This window comes from Bombyx mori, chromosome 15 (assembly GCF_030269925.1).
Source record: "Bombyx mori chromosome 15, ASM3026992v2".
NCBI classification, from domain to species: Eukaryota; Metazoa; Arthropoda; class Insecta; order Lepidoptera; family Bombycidae; genus Bombyx; species Bombyx mori.
The window spans coordinates 4754151-4773158 of record NC_085121.1 but is presented as its reverse complement, the minus strand read 5'-3'; the positions used below and the strand labels follow the sequence as shown (position 1 = coordinate 4773158).

Below are 19008 nucleotides of genomic sequence, written 5' to 3'. Positions count from 1 at the left end.
AGCTACCTACCGCACGCTACCGTCACTCTAGAGCGCTGGTACCAGGAGGACGGGACGACACGTCGGCGGCTGCGGACTGCGATGCGGGCCGCATTTTCGTCAGCGCTGTCGTCGCCGAACACACCGTGGAAGAGCAACCCGGTCGGCGGTGTATCGCGTTCCGACCCAGCAGGCTGGTTCTGGCCCAGCGGGGAATCCCGCCAGCGGCATTGCCTGGGCGGCCTGGTAGGGCCGCCGTACCGCGGAGACCGACGTTGTTGGTCGTCGACTATCGCCTCGACGACCCGTCGGTCGGGCGTCCTCGGGGTGGCACCGCGTGTCTGGTTGTAGTGTTGACCACGGGAACCCCCCTACTCTGACCGGGTTTAGACCCCGGACGGAGATCGGGCGTCAGGTGTAATAATGCAGGGGAGTCGTTTAGTGGGTGGACCCTAAAATTCCTTGGGCCCGCGGTCTGCTCTCAACACTTGCACATCGTTGAGTCCCACATACCCCGTGCGCCCCCTAGGCGCGGGGACCTCGTAGGAGGTTCGGTCCCCGGCCCGAGAAAAAAAACACCTTTATATCTTTAGGTACCGTCAGAACGCTACTTCGACAAAGCGGCGCGATGCGAAATCCTCTTATCGTGGCCGCCACTAATTATTACCCAAACCAGGCGACAGGGTAACGCAAAACTGCCGTTGCCCGAAATATGTCTTGTTGGATCCCCGAATTCAATCTCAGGGCTTTTAGGTCCCTCAAGTACCGCTCACCGTCCTCGTCAATTATGACGAGCGAACTAACCCATAGACTTTTTCTGCCTAACCTGGTGGCCTTGAGGGGCCTAGCAAGAACAATGCTTCGCAAAATCTACCACTGGTTAGGGAACGTGACCCACTAAGAAAATCCGGCGAGAAACTCAGTAGGCTGTATCGGTGGGTTAATGTACTCGCCGAGCCCTTCGTCGCAAGCGATGGGCTCTACCGGTTCGACTAGAACGGTGACATAGATACATAGACACACTGAGCCACTGAGTTTATCGGCGGATCTCCTCAGTGCATCGCGATTCCGATCTGGTGGTAGATTGTGCGAAGTACTGCTCTTGCTAGGGCTAGTGTTAAATTCTCTCAGGTTGAACCCATGGGCTCACACATACCTGTCTGGGCATAGCTGGAATAGCCTATTAGGCTACCAGCGAATAGTTACGGGAAAAAAATCGCTTCAATCATTTTTCAAAAAGCAAAATAAACCAAAGATTAGGCTGTATAAGGTGACACCTTCGTCTATCCAGTTGGAAAAATGGAACCACAACCACCTTAATAATTGTTAAAAGTCTAATTTAATCGCATCAACAATATAACTAAATACCTACTATTTGTTACTAACAATTTATCACCAATAAAATGAACGGAAAATTACTACGAAATTTTAATCCACTGGTTTCTATCATTCGATCAAAAGGTTATAAACATCCAGGAGGTATTCGTTACCCTGGGGGCATAACATACTATCCCAGGTAATATATAAAATCATTTATATACACAACTCGCTAGGGTCCGGCGATCGTCTTCAGGCTTTCTTAGAGAGCATTGCTCATTCAATAATATTTGCTTACTATTGTCATGACTTTAATTATACTTTTTAAATTTCATAGATTCCCAGATTACAAAGATCCTGAAATAACTCCATCAAAGTTGTTCAGAGTAGAGCGAATTAAATCAAGCAAACATTTTCCATACTGGCAAAAAAGGATATTGGATGAATTGAAAATTCATGAGGAGGTTTGTGTTAATAATATGAATGAGAAACTAAAGCTGCAATTCTTCTGTAAAAAATATTTGAAATAGATTTTTAGTGCTTACTAAACTTTTTTTTACTTGATATTCTTTTTATAACAAAATGTGATGGATCAATCTGCAATGCAACAGAGTGAGAGGTTAAAATCAAGAATTATTATCTATTAATTAGTTTATTATAAAAAAACATAAAAATTCAAAATATTCGCATAAATAATGACTATTTAAAACTTTAGCTTTTACTTTCAGACCAGAGTCACTGTGGTTAAAAATATACCAGAAATCAATGCTAAACTATGGAAAATCAAGCATTTGATTAAAATTACACCAATTGAATTTCCTTATGGAGAACCAACTGCAGATGATATAAACTACACAATCCTTAAAGAAAATGGTCAATGCTTGGTTACAAAAAAATTGGAACCGGAATTCGGCCAGATCCAGGCCCTAGAAGAATTTGATAGTGATAGAAAAAAGATGAATTCTACAACCATAAAAAGAGATACTAGACATAGATGGAATACAGGATATGGAGGGGGATTTTAAATTAAATTAGTATGTTCAAATATGTAGTATTAAAATTAAATAAAATGGTTTTATTTACTTATATTCAATTATGAGCTGAAAATAAATTATAGGACCAAGTTAAATTAAGTATTCTTCTTCTTTGTCCTGTTTCCTCATTACTGAGGGTCGTGACCACCTTGGTCCAGTTAATATAAAAATTATAAAATTAAGTATGGAAATATTCAATATTGATAATGGCAGTTTTATCCTTTTAGGCTTAGAAAACTGCAGTACTTCATGGCGGAAATAGACGGGACCGTAATATCATCCTGTGTAGGATTAAGCATTAAGCCTTAGTTTCAAAGCAATTTCTTAACATAAATAAGAAACAAAATATATAAATATCTACATTTTATTCTAAATAGACCACTGGTTGGTACAATTGTCTTAACTATTTTTGCTCTGAAGCAATCAGTATCCAATTTGATGAGTAATATGTCCTTTACTATACTATAAATGAAACTTCAAGATAATTTAAGATGGGTGTGGACATGTGGGTGTCCATAGACACCTATGATAACAAATATCTCATAGATTTTATGAAAATTTCTAATTTTAAAACATCTAGTCATCATCGTCTTCAAGCTTCTGTTTTCCCTTCTTATATAATAAGTAGTGAAAGTGTTGTGGTGTTTTGAAATAGTTCTCAAGCAAAATACCATGCTTTTCTCCTAATGAAAATCTGCCATCGCCCCATGTCACGACAAATGTAGGATTTAACTTTTTAAACTCGTTTAAATGAAATTTATGTTTTTTTATCGAATTATATATGTGTCCTCTAAACACCGCTAGATAATCGTCTCCATCTTGGTAAAGTCGTATTACGTATTTTGAAAGCAATACTTTCACAGCAACATGGAATGCTATAAAGCTGCCAAGGTATACAATACATTCTATTGGATCGTTGGCTATAACCACATTATCTCCCAGTAGTACTGGATTATTCAAATCAGCTTGGTCGAAAACAAACATTCCATAATACAAGCCACTGAGTCCAATGGTACCAGTAGTAAATGTAAGATAAGTTGTAACAAAGTTTAGGACATTGTCCATTGGCGCTCTGTATATTAATTTCCATCGTTTAGAAACGTTATCCATTTCTCTCCATCGATCTTGAGCTTCTACAAATTTCATTGGGTGATTCGAAATACATCTTGCCGTGCTTTTAATTTTGATTATGTACCTTCCAGTCGACGTTATTGCACGTACACAATTCATATTTACAAACATTGTTTTCAGTCAGTTATTACATTTTATAGCTAGCACTTAATTTTCATGAATTTGGGGTACAAATTGGAAACTATGCTCTGAATTTTTTCACTTTAAAGTTTAAGCTTAGACGTAAGGGTAAGGTTATATTTCGCATAGACCTATTTATAGGTTTCATACTATGTTCATACTTCAGTGATATTTCGACATTCTACAAAACAGCTGATTAATGCCACTGTCACAATGGATTTTTTAATTTGTCGAATTAGAAAAGGCAATCAGGAATTAGCCCATAGGTACAGTGTTTTCTCTAGTCAAAAATTAATCCTTTCGAAATGGTTGCAAAAATGTATTTTTATTTGGTGTATGGCATTGAATAGCATAACCGCATTTCTTTTCGTATGCGCCGTCAAAAGATAATAGGAGATTCGTCTGAAACCGGACAAGTGTATAGAGAACTTTTTTTTTTCTTACCTAAGCTGATGGCCTTGAGAGACTATTTCAGTGTAACCAGGTGAGCTCGCGAGACTCAAACCTGCCAATGTTGCTAACACGAACCCTAGCAAGAGCCGTGCTTCGCAGAATCTACCACTGGATCGGAAACGCGACCTACTGAGAAGATCCGGCGAGAAACTCAGTGGGCTGTCTGTGGGTTAACTTACTCGCTGAGCCTTTCGTGGCAAGCGACGCCGCCACGGTTTCGACGAGAACGATGATGTAGAGTATTTACGTACTGTAATCGGCAGCTGACTTTTACTGATAGGGCGTGTTGTAAGCTATTATGGATAGGTACCACCACACTGCTTATTTCTGCCAAGAAGCAATCGTGCGTTCCCGTTTGAGCGCTAAGTTGGATGTTGTCTAATAAATGAGACTTCGAACTCAATTATAAAGGGTGGTGGTGTTTGATCTTTAAGTTATTAACATTCGTTTTTTGTTCTCTTGCTGTTTTCACTACTGTGCTCTCCACGTTTCATTTTAATCGTCCCGTTTATTATAATACTCCAAACATTGTAAAGTATTCGCAGTTGGTCTACTTAACCGCTATGAATAAACAATCTACTTTTGTTCCCACCATTCAATGAGATTTTTTGAAGTATTTTTTGAAGCAAAAACGACCTCCCTTTTTGAAATGAGGAATATCATAATGCACCGCGAGGCTTCAAGTAGAGACTGTCATCGACATCAATTTAGTGTTTTTGGGTAGGCAGGCAGATAACAATGATTCAATATCTTTTTTTTTTACACAAATGGACTGCAGCTATCTTGGAATAAAAATGAGATTTTCTCGTTGTTTAGACATGTATTAAAAATTTAACTTTAAGCGATACAATTTTCATAGAATATAGAATCAAAATAATTCAAATTTGTAATACTTGGTGATATAATTAACAGATACTTAACATAACATTTTTAGATTCTTTAGGAACTCCAATGACTACCAGCTATCACTGACAGTACAAAGCTAAAGTAATTAGAAGTAACACTAAATTTGTGAAATAGGCTTTGGACGAATTCCCAATTTTGAAAATTCGTCATACTCTTGCCAACGCCGTGATCAACGGTAGAGGTATTAAAGAATAATTAACAACACAATAGTACAATTTCAATAACAATTTTGTGAATTTCCTACTAAATAAATGAAATTTATTGCAAAACTATAATATATACTACAACTAATATATGTTCATCTTTTAATGTTATTATTTAACAATATTATTTTTGAATGCATGTGAAATACGTCAACCTTAACCATGAAATTAATAGCAAATATTATATATCTCGTCCTACATTGACTTTTAAAAATATGGTACACCAATTTTTATTGCATTACGAAAATGGGCTTATTAAACCTCTATGTTTTTTTAATAACTCAACTATATTACATAAACTTTTCATGGACTAACAGTGACGTTGTTCGATTCTGTATACTGGACCTTTTGGACCTTATTAGTTGGTTTAGGGTCTTCCTTAGACATTAAGTAATTCGACATCATGTCATAATCTAGGTTAGTAGAAATTTTATTTCTCTTAATTATGTTATTAGGCAGATTATTGCTGGCATTTTGTAGAACTTTAGAGAGACTAGCATCAATTGTTTCTTTATTCACTTTTTTAATATCGAACTTGTCACTGCGTACTTTATCATTTGTTTGAGTTTTCCTTAAACTTTCCGGAAGCGCGTCCGACCTGAGCTTCACCAGTGTTGTATTCAATACAGAACAATCTATTTGCATCAACATCACGTGGTCGTTCAATATGGAATCTAAAATGCAACATTGGTAATTTAGAACTATTTACACACCGTTTAGTACTGATGGGGTAGACGTTGCACTGTAAAACTGAGACTTAGAACTCATATTTCAAGGTGCATATACATTGTTGACATCTGTGTGTTCCGGCAATCACTTATCAACATGTACTGGCCATGAACTCGTCCACCCATCTAAGCTTAAAAAAAACACTACCAATATAGCCTGGATCCAAACCAGCCTATAGGTTAAGGTAGTTTAGTCTTAATTTTATTCTAAAATTGTTGTTTTTATTTTATTTTTGTTTTCTATGTGAAGTGTTGTTTTTAATGTAATATAATATCTAAAGTAAATGAAATAAATAAATAAAAATTAAATAGTGTTACGAATCGATAACAATTACGTTACCATTTCCATTTCGTGCAGGAAGTATGAGTGCCATTTTAGGAGGACGAGTGACATTATGCGAGACGGCAGGCAGCAGCAGGTGTTCGCCCTTCCCAACTCCGACCACATAAAAGGTGTCGTCGCGCCTGTCCAGGGCCTGCAGCAGAGTGTTCCATTCTCCGAAGTCCTCCATGTTAATATCGTTCATAGATTTTCTCATTGGTTTTGTGTACAGGTCGTAGTCGATCACAGAACTCTCGGGGAAATCAATGTCTTTATTATTCCGCCTAAGGCGTCGCAGTCGCGACTTATCACGGATGTTACGCACCTGATTTCTTGTGTTTTGAAAATCGATATTGTTCGCTTCCAAATTTAATTTGTTAAAGAGTTTGTATGTTTCTAAAATACCACCTGAAATTTTACGGTTGGAGAGTGATTTACATCTAACGTTTATGTGGTAGTTACACGTAATTAAATAATAATGTTTGAGTAAAGGTTGAATACCATTAATTTTTTCTTCACTAATATATGCGCTTCTTTTTCGTCGAAACTTGTTTTCGGTCCAATTCAAAGTCTTGCCTCCTCTAATCCAACGACTCAGGTCTCCGGCTATCCTAATACTCTCAGTTTGGTTTACATATATAGAATCGAGAGGATTTGTCATGTTTTGGCAATCGTAACTGCTATTTGTTATTTGATCACTTTCTGTTGAAAAATAAAAAAATAGAATACAAAGTAATTTAATTGTTATTTTAAGTAATATTACTGAAGTTCAATTAAGTACTATTGTTTTAATATGTCAAATTAGTGTGTCATAGTTGGGCGGCAAACAAGATCAGAGCGGGTTGTATTAATCGGTTACTAGAACCTATAGAAAACCAATGATGTCGTCGCACAGCTTGAAATTAAAATAAGGTTTATTCGGCTCTCAGAATCGGAACGTTTGAAGAGTGTAATACGAAGATATTAGAAGAGGGCAATACGAGGTAGGTCTCTGGATTCGACCTGCGTGGACCGTGACAGAAAGCGAAATATTCGGAAATTCCACTTATTTTAATGTGTGATTGTACATTAAGCAAGTAAATTCTTAGAATGTTTTCATACCAGCTAATTCCACACTGCTCTCATCAGCCCATAGTAAATGTCTCGTGCTTTGTCGTTCTGGGGACGGTTTCAGGAATGGCTTTGAGTTCCACCTTCGAAAAGATAACCATAATATCATATTAGTTGTACATAGAGGTGAGGTTTATTTAATCATTTAGTAAAAAAAAGTGCTATTTAGAATTTCTAGATAATTTTGCATATTTTCAAAACAACAGTTCGTGTCAAATAATATTGTAATAACACATTGGATTGACTTGTCATTTATTATATCATTATGATATTTAAAAATTCACAAAACAGTTTAAAAGATTTATCTTTAAGCAAAGTTTACATTGGAAGGTAAAAACCATCCATTCCGATGAAATTAGCGTGTGGAGTATATTTCTAGCGAGTGTATAAAACAAGCCGCAAAAAAAAAACATTTTTTTTCCATATTAGTTTATTAAAGTTATACTAGTTATTATTCAAATGAGTTTTGTAAATACGGAGTGTTCGTGATAACGAAACTTACGTACCCAAGGACATTCCAGTTCAGTGAAACCATAAAAACCATAGCAAAGATAACAGCTATGTTCTTTTTAGGTATTAATATCGACGGATCGAGGCGTGGTAACTAAAAAAGAAAACAAATTAAAATGTTATTTTCATTTAAAAAGATTCAAGTGTTAAGAAGATACTAGAATTTTTTCAAATTTTTAAAATCACCTTTTATGTTATAAAAAAATTATTTTTATTGCTGAACTCTCTTTAGCGGCGGCGCGCGCATGCTCTAACAGCCGCGCGGAGCCCTATTTTCAACGTCTAATTAAAATTATAAATAATGGAGATAGAGTTCCGGGAGTTAGGGCTTTTTTATTGGAAATTTCCTCCTCTTTAACGAGCTTTTTTCAAAATTGCTTCAATGTTAATATTTTTAAGTTATTAACAAAAAACGAAATATCATTTTTTTTTCATCTTATTTTGTTAATAACAATTGCAATTTTTAACCTGCACCAAAATCCTTCAAAAACATTTTTATAGAAGTGATTCCGAATCGAATGAGCCATCGCTCATATTTTTAGGATCTTTATCTCTATTTTTCACGTTTTTGAACTTGTTGACTAGACTAAGTAGGTACAGAACAGTTATAATATTATGATCCATGAACCGTTTGTTGAGAAAGTCATTTCGATTCAAAATTAAACCTTTATTTATATTTTGAGAAGTTCTTAGAAGATAATTAAATACCACCGCAAAAATATATTGTCAATTTTTTTTTTATTTTTTTTTTATTGCCTTTGTAGGCAGACGGGCATACGGCCCACCTGATGGTGAGTGGTTACCGTCGCCCATGGACTTCAGCAATGCCAGGGGCAGAGCCAAGCCGCTGCCTACCGCTTAATACTCTCCATAAGCCTCGTTTGAAGAAGGACATGTCATAGCGCTCGGGAAACACCGTGGAGGGGAGCTCATTCCATAGCCGGATGGTACGTGGCAAAAAAGATCTCTGGAAACGCACTGTGGATGACCGCAGTGGCTCCAGGTAGTATGGATGAACTCTACTCCGATGGCGGGCGGTGCGATGGTAAAAACGCGATGCTGGTATCATCTCGAACAATTCCTCAGAGCACTCCCCATGGAACATACGGTACAAAATACAGAGGGAACCGAAGTCCCTCCGCAGACCCAGAGGCTCCAAACGATCCGAGAGAATGGGATTATCGACAATCCGAACGGCCCTCCTCTGTATGGAGTCAAATGGAAGAAGCTGGTATTTGGGAGCCCCGGCCCAGAGATGGGAGCAGTACTCCACGCGAGGCCGGACTTGTGCTTTATAAAGCAAAAGTCTTTGTCCAGGCGTGAAGTACCGCTTCGCTCTGTTGAGGACTCCCAGCATTTTGGACGCCAACTTGGCTTTGCCTTCCAAATGACTCCGAAACTGGACATCGCTCGAAATGTCGACCCCAAGTATCCCGATACTCTCGGAAGGTTGCAGGGATACTCCTTGGAATTGCGGCGCCATGACAAAGGGGTCCTTCTTCGCAGTGAACGCGCAAACCTGTGTCTTCAACGGGTTGAATTGAACTAAGTTCGATTCACCCCATTTGGAGACTCGCCCCAGAGAGTTCTCCACTTCAGACACAAGTTTTGATCGTCTCTCTTGCACCACGCTCCGAGAGAGACTCTGATGGCCGATATATCGCGCATCCCCCGTGCTATCATCTGCATAGCAATGCATGCCATCAATAGACAGCATGTCATTGATATACAGGATGAAAAGCGTGGGGGAGAGCACCGAACCTTGTGGAACGCCAGCGTTAATGGTCATGGTATCAGAACAGTCACCGTCTACAACGACCGTGATGCTCCGCCCATCCAAAAAGCTAGCGATCCACTTGCAGAGACCCTCGGGGATTCCGTAAGATGGTAACTTCGATAGAAGTGCCCTATGCCAGACCCTGTCGAAGGCCTTCGCGATATCAAGGCTCACAGCAAGAGCCTCGCCCTTGCTCTCCAAGGCTTCAGCCCACCTGTGAGTAAGGTATACAAGAAGATCGCCAGCTGAGCGACCGTGACGGAAACCGTACTGTCGGTCACTGATCAGCTGGCGATCTTCAAGATACTTCAGGAGTTGTGTATTTATAATTCGCTCCATCACCTTGGAAAGTAAGGAAGTTATCGCGATAGGCCTGTAGCTCGATGGGTCCGACCGGTCACCCTTCTTGGGGATAGGGTGGACGTGGGCGGTCTTCCATGAAGACGGAACCCTGTTAGTGCAATAAGAGAGGCGATACAAACGCGTTAGCGCAGGTGTCAGCTCAGGGGCGCACGTTTTCAAAACCATTGCGGGGATGCCGTCTGGCCCACTCGACTTATGGACGTCCAGGAGTCTGAGCTCCCGCCTGACTGCACACTGTGTGAAGCAGATTTCCGGCAGGGAGCTATCACACCGGGGGATGTTCGGTGGTGTGGCACCCCCGTCGTCCACAGTCGAGTTCGAGGCGAAGAGTTTGACCAGAAGGTCAGCCTTCTCTTTCGCGCTGTGGGCCAGATTGTCATCGGACTTGCGCAGTGGTGGGAGACTAGACCTGCAGAAGTTTCCTTCTGCAGCTTTGGCGAGCGACCAAAAAGCACGGCTCCCGGAGGGATAGCTCTTCAATCGCTCGCCAACTCTAGCGACGTGCTCCGACTTCGCCTTGGCAATTACCTTCTTGTAGGACCTGGAAGCGGCGTTATATTTCCGCCTTTCCCCTGAGATGTTAGGATCCCGACGTCTCCTGGCATTATCCCATGCCACGTATGCGGACCGCTTGAGGTGTGCAGTATCCCTGCTGGCATTGTTATACCAGGGTCTGCTGCGACCCCCAACGGGCACTTCAGAGGAGGGAATAAACAATTCCATCCCCTGGAGCACCACGTCTTTAAGACGGTCCGCACAGACGTCAGGATCAGCAGAGGAAAAGCAGAACCGCCCCCATGGGTAGGATGCGTAAAATTCACGCAATCCATCCCAGTCTGCTGACATATACCGCCAAACTCTTCGATACCTGGTCGTCGTTCGACGATCAGGACGAGAGAGTGGTACGGCAGCACGAATAAGGCAGTGATCAGACGATCCAAGCGGAGCGTCGACCACCACACTGTATCCGGCCGGATCTGTGGTCAGCAGAAGGTCCAACAAAGAAGGCTCGTGCCCCTCGATATCTGGGACACGGGTGGGCTGTGTCACCAGCTGGGAGAAGCCGTAGGCCAAGGCGAAATCGTAGGCAGTCCGACCCGGGAGGTCAGTGGTTCTGGATCCCAACCACTCTTGGTGGTGAGCGTTAAAGTCTCCAAGAACCACCACCTCCGCAGATGGGTACTCCTCAAGCACGCGGTTAGTCCCCTCTTGCACATGCTCAAACAGAGCTGAACCTATATTGTCAAAGTGCAATATAAAATAGTCCTTAAACTCATAGGGACACGTACTTATTTTCATTGCTCAGTATATAAACATGTAGATTATCTCACTTACTCTTAGCGCATGCACTATTGATATGAATGTGATAAACAGATACCTGCGAGACACGTACGGCGTATGCCAGTAATATTTTTTTAATTTAGATTTTAATAAAACGAACATATTTTATTCATAGCACAGTTTTCCTTTAATATTCAATTGAAACCATTGTGTCAATTTATTTCATTTAACGCGTTTTGTGGAGTTATACGAGCGTGTTTTCCTACAGCGTATATTATATTACGTAACGTACATTACTACTGTAACGCAGTACTAATCCACTCCACGATGACCTGGAGTTCGACTCTGTCAGTAAGTATCTACAGTCGGCATCATTGCGCCATTTCGAGAAGGCGGCACGACATGAGAACCCTCTTGTCGTGGCCGCTGGAAACTACATACCCGATCCTGTAGACCGAATGGTAAACAGTCGACGTCGCCCAAAGCACGTCATTACGGATCCTCCCGATCCATTAACGGTGCTTTTAGGCACCGTTAATGGATCGGTCACCGTCCTCGTCGAACCCGTCGCGTCGCTTGCGACGAAGGGCTCGACGAGCGAATTAACCCATAGACACAGCCCACTGAGTTTCTCGCCGGATCTTCTCAGTGGGTCGCGTTTCCGATCCGGTGGTAGATTCTGCGAAGCACTACTCTTGCTAGGGTCAGTGTAGCAACACTCTGGTTTGAGCCCCGTGAGCTCACCTACACACGTTAGGGTGAAGCTTATTTCAGCTTCACCCTCACCTCTCAAGGCTATCAGCATAAGTAGGAGGAAAAAAAAACTAATCCACCGTGTTAAATATATAGAGAGATTTATTGTGTTTTGTATTACCTTCCGACTTCTTACGTTGCTGTCGAGTTGATCCCTCAACAACTTATTTTCGAGTCGTAGACTTGCTATCTCCTGATGTGCTTCCAGTAATTGTTGTTCCAGCGCAGTCACATATTCTTTCTTCTTTTGTCGTGACTGACAAGCTGATTCGCTAAAATTAAGTAATTAAGATTTATTTAATTAGAATTTCACTAATACACAGAAATCACAGAAATCCGTTAGACTATAATTTTTGGATCAATGTGATCAAACAGATTTAATTGGTAGCTTCTATAATTTTATATAGATTAGAATCAATTAATATCTAGAAAAAGACAATAACAGTATTTGAATCACATTAAAGCGCGCCAAAAAGAATTGAATAAATAAAAATCTTTTGACAAACAGAGGAAAGATAATAGTATCTTAATTAGGTACCATAATCTATTTTTTTGGATTTTTTAAAGAAACAATAACCTTTTTTTTAATATTATTAGTCTCGCTAATCGTCTAACTAGGAGATGTATGGAAATGGTAGTGCAAGGCAGAGGGGGATGAGGTCGACCAAAGAAGACATGGATGAAGTGTGTGAATGACGATGTGAGAGAGAGAGAGGAGTGAGTGTTAAGATAACGGGTGATAGAAGAGAATGGAATGAAAAATTCGCTGTGCCGACACCACCTATATAGTGGGAATAGAATAGTCTAAACTACGATTAGTACGACGAAAAATAGATAAAAGGATAGCGGAGAAAGAGGAAGAAAGTGGGGGAGAGAGAGGGTAGAGAAGCAGAAAAACTTCATTTTTGTTTCTTTATATATTAGGTATTGGAAAACCAATGCATCCAGGTATACATATATTATTATATAAAGACTAGCTTCAAAGATTACATATGGAATAAAAACAAAACGTTATTAATGATATATTCATTACGCCTAAATTATATTAATTTCACATTAATGTAAAACTTGTATTTTATACATATATAGTTACCGATTTTTTATCATCCGTTGTTGTTTTTTCAATGCCCTTATTTCATTTGCAGTTAAACTAGAGAGATCAATACCGTCGAAACTGGGATTCGTTGGTTCTGTCGTACATATCGTCCCGTTTTGTACTTTTGTTTCGTATCCATTATCACTTAAGGGAAGATCTGTATTTATCACGATCGAAGTATTACTTCTTGGAGACACTGCCTTTGAAAATTAAAAAAAAAGACATTGATGAATGAAATCGTTTAAGTTCACAATTCCATTTTCAAATTATAATAATTTTACGTTTTATTTTTTCGAACAGGATTTTATCAAATTACATATATCCTTTGATCATACATGCTACATAATTTGAACCCAACACAATCAATTTGCAAAGTTTTTCGTATATCCATATTAAGTAATAGAAAGAAGTTTTCAATTTATTGACGATTATATTCACTTTCTTAATTTGCATCCCAATTTTCTTAATGCATAATATTTTTTCATATGATGATTCCATATTATAATGGTTGAAATTTAAATTATTTTATGTGACTATCCCTAATGTATTTTTAGTATAATACATACTGCTTTTTTTATCTTACCTTAATGGAATGTCCATTCTTATCGTTAAGCTTAGTCTGTGGTATTGGTATTAAGGCAATTTTAGCATTTTTCTCTGATGGCACTAAATGTGATGGAATGACACTCAAAGATCTCTCATGTTTGGAATTTTTTTGTTGAACAACTAACTTAATTTGATCATTTAATTTGATTTGGTTTTCGTCTTTAACAAAAATACATGATGATGTATTTTCGTTTACAACTTTAAAATATGCATTTTGAACATAACCATTTCCTGAAATTATAATAAAATAAGTAAACAAACAAATAACAAATTTAAAAAATCTTTTTTTTCGGTTCATCAATAATTTCGATACATACCTTTGTGTGTCATAGGGCACGTTACTTTTGTATCGCTGCTTTCAATCTCAGTCTTGATACCCTAGTAAAAATAGAATTTTGTATTACTCAACCGTCGTTATCAGACGTCACTAAATTAACTAGAGATACTTCTACTTTCCATAGACTTAATAACAAGCGTGAAACTAATATTGGTTTGTAAACTCACGACACGCATTTAGCTTACCAGCTTTTGATGCGTTTTTTTTTTTGTGGTTTTACAAGTGGTGAATATTCAAAGATATTTCCACTCTCCATAGGTTTAAATAACAAGCGTGAAACCAATATTAGTAGTATGGGCCGATAAACTCACGACACGCATTGTGCTTGGCTTACTAGCACCTAAGCCGTTTTTTTTTTCCTTTTTTTACTGTTACAAGTGGTGAAAATTCAATTGATTGTATTAACCGGGAATTCTTTAAGATACAAAATGGAAAATAAATATGCTTTGCGGCACAGATAAGCATGCTGACTTGAATAGTTTTGGAGACATAAAGCGAACCATAAAAATACGCAAAACGAAAACCAGTAATTTTTGTAATAAAACAACATTTTTAAATGTTAAACAGTATTTTAATGATTCCAAAAGCGATCGAACTTAATTATCGTGAATAAAGACGGCATATGCCAGTCGTCTAAAACTACTTGATATGTTTTTTTTTCTTTTTTATGAAGGAAGGATTACTGGTGGCCCGGAGGCCTTTCCAGCTTCACCAGGGCATGTGGACGAGCAAAGACTCAGCCAACAGGGACTTAATATGTATTATCTTCCGTTTGTATTAGTAGTCAATTAATTGCGTTTTTATACTCTGTTTAATATCAGCTAAATAAAATGCACTGGAACACGTAAAATGACGTCAAAGCTCGTGTGATCCGTCTACACTGTGTATTAATAATCGCTATGTAGAAAAGGCAGAACATCTCTCAAACACTCCGAAAACTATAGCGCCTTTATCATAGAACTATATTAGTCTTCTTTATGTTTGGGCTTTAATTTACGCCTGACTTTCAATAAATTTCTTTAATAGACCCGATTCTCTTGAATTGAAATTCAAGTTATATTGCATTTTTTCCTTAAGAAAAATCAACTCTATCTGTGGAATCACTCGATACACACAGTGCCTTGTTTTGTTAGCCAAGAATTTTACTTAAGAATATTGTTTAAACTTACCTTGATAACACCGTTTTCAATCGACATGACAGGCCTTTTTTCTTTGTGAACTGCATCTTGTATGTAGCCTTTTGGCTGTACATTTGATGGACCTAATAAATAAATTTTAATTACATTAGAATTTACATATTAAGTAAAAATGTGGAGAAAAATACAATATTATAAAAATATAGTTTTTAATGGATCTATTCGAATTTTCGTACCAACTGTAGTGATTGATAATTATAAATAATTACCCACACCCTATTTCGATTTCATTTCTCATTGATCATTTTTACAATATAATACACTTATAGAATGACAATAACTTGAATATTAAACTCTAAAAGTAGTTTAAATTATTCAGGCTTAATTGAGAAGTCCTTTACAATGCCCTGAGAATCTAGATAATTTTACATTATACTAGTCTTAATGCTTGTAAAAAGTACATGAAGCTTTTTTTTTATTACTTAGGTGGGTGGACGAGCTCACAGCCCACCTGGTGTTAAGTGGTCGCTGGAGCCCATAGACATCTACGACGTAAATGCGCCACCCACCTTGAGATATCAGTTCTAAGGTCTCAAGTATAGTTACAACGGCTGCCCCGCTCTTCAAACCAAACCGCTTTACTGCTTCACGGCAGAAATAGGCAGGGTGGTGGTACCTACTCGCGCGGCCTCACAAGAGGTCCTACCACCAGTAAAGCTATAATCAATATATCCTAGACTTTGTTTTAAAAGTTCAGCAGTAAGAGATGTGCAGTAAAAGCAGTAAGAGATGCGGGAACAGCTAAGGGCGCCAGGAATGTTTGTGATCTACATTTGTACCTGTTTTATGTAAAAATAGTTCCACGTCTTCAAGTTTCAGGTTGCTTGTAGGCTCCTGATCCAAATTTAACATCCAGTCACAGGGTGAATTCGATGATTGTCTTGTTGATGTATTCGAACCACTGTTTTAGTTTGAAAAAAAAAAAACATATTTCTTACATCTCAGAAAAGAATACTAACATAGCTTAATAGCTTAATTTACACACACAACACAAGGTAACCAAGCCAAACAAAACCTCCACATTCCTTTTAAGATTGAGTGTGGGGATTAATTATTTTTTAATTTGTTTTCATTTTTTGTTTATTATCAGAGGCCAAGAGCTACTTTGGGGTCACAGCTCCAGCACAGTAGTAGTAGCCTTTTTTAGTTTATGATTTGAAAATAACAAAATTACAAATTTTAAATGATTTGTATTTTACACTAATCTAAACTAAGAATTAAATAAATAAATAACTGGGGACAAATCACACACAGTCATACTGACACGCAGACCTGTTACATCATAGAAATGTTTGCCTAATGTGGGAATTTAGCACACGGCCCTCAACACAAGTCAGGGCTGCTAGCTACTGCACTACCAAGCCAGTGAAATTAACTGCATATTTCGAAAACGTCATGTGACATTAATATGTCTTCATAATCAATGACAGCCATCATGCTTTAATGCCTATGGCACCATAAATACTATAATATCAAGTGGATTATGAGCAGCTTATCTTTTGCAATAAATATTTGTTATTATCTAATTACTTTTTAGAGTCATCGTCACTGCCAGAATCGCAATTACCGCTGCTCTGAGATGAATTTAAACTCAACACAGGTGATATAGGTGGTACAAGAACTGGAGCTGCATCTGCTAGAATTTCACTGGGCGATGCATCTGCTCCATCCAGTAATGAAGGCCAGTAGTCCTTTGATAGGAGCTCATCTAGAAAATCTTCACCTTCAACAAAAATAAACGAGAAATTAAATTCAATAACCAAATGGAGAATTTTAAATAAGCAATTAAACCCTACAATTACCATTGAAAGTATAGCTTAATCTAATACTTGTTTTTTAATAAAACAGTTTCTGTAATGTAAGTTTTTAACATACTACGTTATTTCTCTATTCATCATATATATACATAGACATATAGAGGAACACTGGATTTAAAAATATATTTATCTCCTTGTCTTTGTATGTAATGTTTCCAGGGTAAGAGAAGTTGATGTTTAAGCCCCAAACACCCCCTTATGTATAAATACTACCGCTTCTCTTAAAAGATGAGGGAGAAGCAGCAAATTGCCAGTATTGCATTCCCTCATATTATGATGATACCCAAAGTATAATATAATATCAATGCATAAAACATATTAAATATATACATCACAAAATGTCAAATTCAGGTTATTTTTAGGAGTTACATATAAAATGATTTTGCAATTTGCGAAAGGCTCATGATCTCTGAACAAAGCCGTGGGATTGGTAAGATTGAAACAATTACAATTATATTGTGGTAACATTTCACACCAGAGTAAAGTATAAATAATAACTCGTAGATAAACATCAACACAAACCATGCCGCGTAGTTTAGATAAAATTTTAAACTATGTAATAAAGATAAAAGTTATGAACGCGATTCGGTCATTAAATTACCTAGTTTTTAATAAAACAGAAAGTTTATTCAAGGACATGCATAAAACACAATAAAGGTAATAAATAAAATGCAAGAACCAAATAGTAATTGATTTAAAATTTACGTTACCATAAAAACCAGTTTTGTTATCAATTAGAATATCCTCATCCATCGGAACTATTTAACTGAAGCCATAGATTTATTTTACTAGGCAATCGAAATAATAACTACACATGTAGATAAAACGGTTCTATAATATCCGGCAACTTTATTATTAAATTAGAATTTATGAACAGTAACACGCATTGGTCATTGTCAATTTCTGTTTTGGTCTGTCTAATTTATATTCTATGTTCTATTCATCTTTGTCACTCAGGATTATTTTTTAAATTCATCTGATTGCTTGGAATTTAAGTCTTTTAAGCCAAAAGACCCACTCATCGTCTTGAGCCTGATAGCTTAAATAATACACATAAATAATTAGCCTGATAATTATGAAATAATTAAAATAATAATAATCGATCGATCGAAAACATAGATTTTCATGAACCATGCTTCAAACTATTTCGGTACATTGCTTACGAATTTCCGATATGAAAGTCACCATCTTGACACTTACTAGAAGAAGAAGAATCATTAAGTAAAACAATACACTGTCAAAATAATACAAACCACAGCTTCTTTGTGGGAAAACAAAACAAAGCCACTGGACGTACCTACCTAACTCTTTAGGATCCTCCAAAAAACCCACTGAAAAGGTCTCAGTAAATGACCATCATTTTACTGAGATTATATTTCATTTCATTTCTAATCATACATATAAAAGAAATATATATAAAAGATTAGGTTCTATGGTATAACACCTTTGCTTTTCCAGTTGGAAAAATAAAACTACTACTACTCATGGAGTTATTATATAAGTACCTACACTAGTAAAGTCTATGCTACTACTACAAACCACAGAACGTCCCGCCTTTCAAAAAGTTTTCGTGCGTATGCACGCACGAAAACTTTTTGAAAGCATCGGAATGCATCGGGGGGATGTGGAGTAGGTCGAGGAGTTCATCCGGATTCTAGCTCGTAATCTTTAGGAGCGGGCTGACCCCACGAATATCTCCACAATATAGCTCCCTTGCACGCCAGACCACCTGGTGGTTGGGCACTACCAAGGGAGCTACTGGAATCCCCTACTATAGTAAGATAGTCGGCTTAATCGGAGTGATATGGGAGTGCTCATAATGAGTGCCCCCATGGGACTGAGCTGTCCTCACTCGTCACTTCCCCCCACACTATTGGGGTACCCCCTCCTATGGGGACCCATTTCATCACCACCCCCGAGGGTGGACCACTCCCCCGTCTGAGGAGTGCTTATATGTCGGTCCCTCTCC

The 19008-nt window shown here is 38.1% G+C and overlaps 2 protein-coding genes across 3 annotated transcripts; one reads left to right on the top strand and one right to left on the bottom strand.

The window, feature by feature from the left end:
* Positions 1–1011: 1011 nt before the first annotated feature.
* LOC101739135 (large ribosomal subunit protein uL30m) lies at positions 1012–2425 on the top strand. The gene is made up of 3 exons (XM_004928560.5): positions 1012–1495; positions 1634–1760; positions 2025–2425. The coding sequence occupies exons 1-3, from the start codon at positions 1383–1385 to the stop codon at positions 2319–2321; spliced, it is 537 nt and encodes a 178-aa protein (XP_004928617.1). The 5' UTR covers positions 1012–1382; the 3' UTR covers positions 2322–2425.
* A 2409-nt stretch (positions 2426–4834) lies between these two features.
* Positions 4835–18245, bottom strand: LOC101739272 (cyclic AMP-dependent transcription factor ATF-6 alpha). 2 transcript variants are annotated; one of them, XM_004928561.3, is made up of 13 exons: positions 17750–18245; positions 16753–16945; positions 16002–16123; positions 15196–15287; positions 14007–14067; positions 13667–13920; positions 13081–13283; positions 12109–12259; positions 7810–7907; positions 7295–7386; positions 6695–6895; positions 6212–6601; positions 4835–5817 (listed from the first exon to the last, which is right to left on the bottom strand). In XM_004928561.3, exons 1-13 carry the CDS (start codon positions 17790–17792, stop codon positions 5447–5449), a joined length of 2271 nt encoding a protein of 756 aa, XP_004928618.1. In that variant the 5' UTR covers positions 17793–18245; the 3' UTR covers positions 4835–5446. The 2 variants fall into 2 exon arrangements, with proteins under 2 accessions (XP_004928618.1, XP_062528426.1); XM_062672442.1 differs by lacking the exon at positions 17750–18245 and having other exon boundaries at positions 16790–16926.
* Positions 18246–19008: the final 763 nt, after the last annotated feature.

Bases quoted from the DNA above. Each gene is read 5' to 3' on its own strand.
- LOC101739135 (XM_004928560.5), top strand. From the start codon at position 1,383: ATGAACGGAAAATTACTACGAAATTTTAATCCACTGGTTTCTATCATT. The intron at 1,496-1,633 runs GTAATATATAAA...TAAATTTCATAG, and splicing joins GGCATAACATACTATCCCAG to ATTCCCAGATTACAAAGATC. The intron at 1,761-2,024 runs GTTTGTGTTAAT...TTTTACTTTCAG, and splicing joins AATTGAAAATTCATGAGGAG to ACCAGAGTCACTGTGGTTAA.
- LOC101739272 (XM_004928561.3), bottom strand. From the start codon at position 17,792: ATGGATGAGGATATTCTAATTGATAACAAAACTGGTTTTTATG. The intron at 16,946-17,749 runs GTAACGTAAATT...TTTTTGTTGAAG, and splicing joins TAACAAAACTGGTTTTTATG to GTGAAGATTTTCTAGATGAG. The intron at 7,387-7,809 runs GTACGTAAGTTT...ATCTTTTCGAAG, and splicing joins CTGAACTGGAATGTCCTTGG to GTGGAACTCAAAGCCATTCC.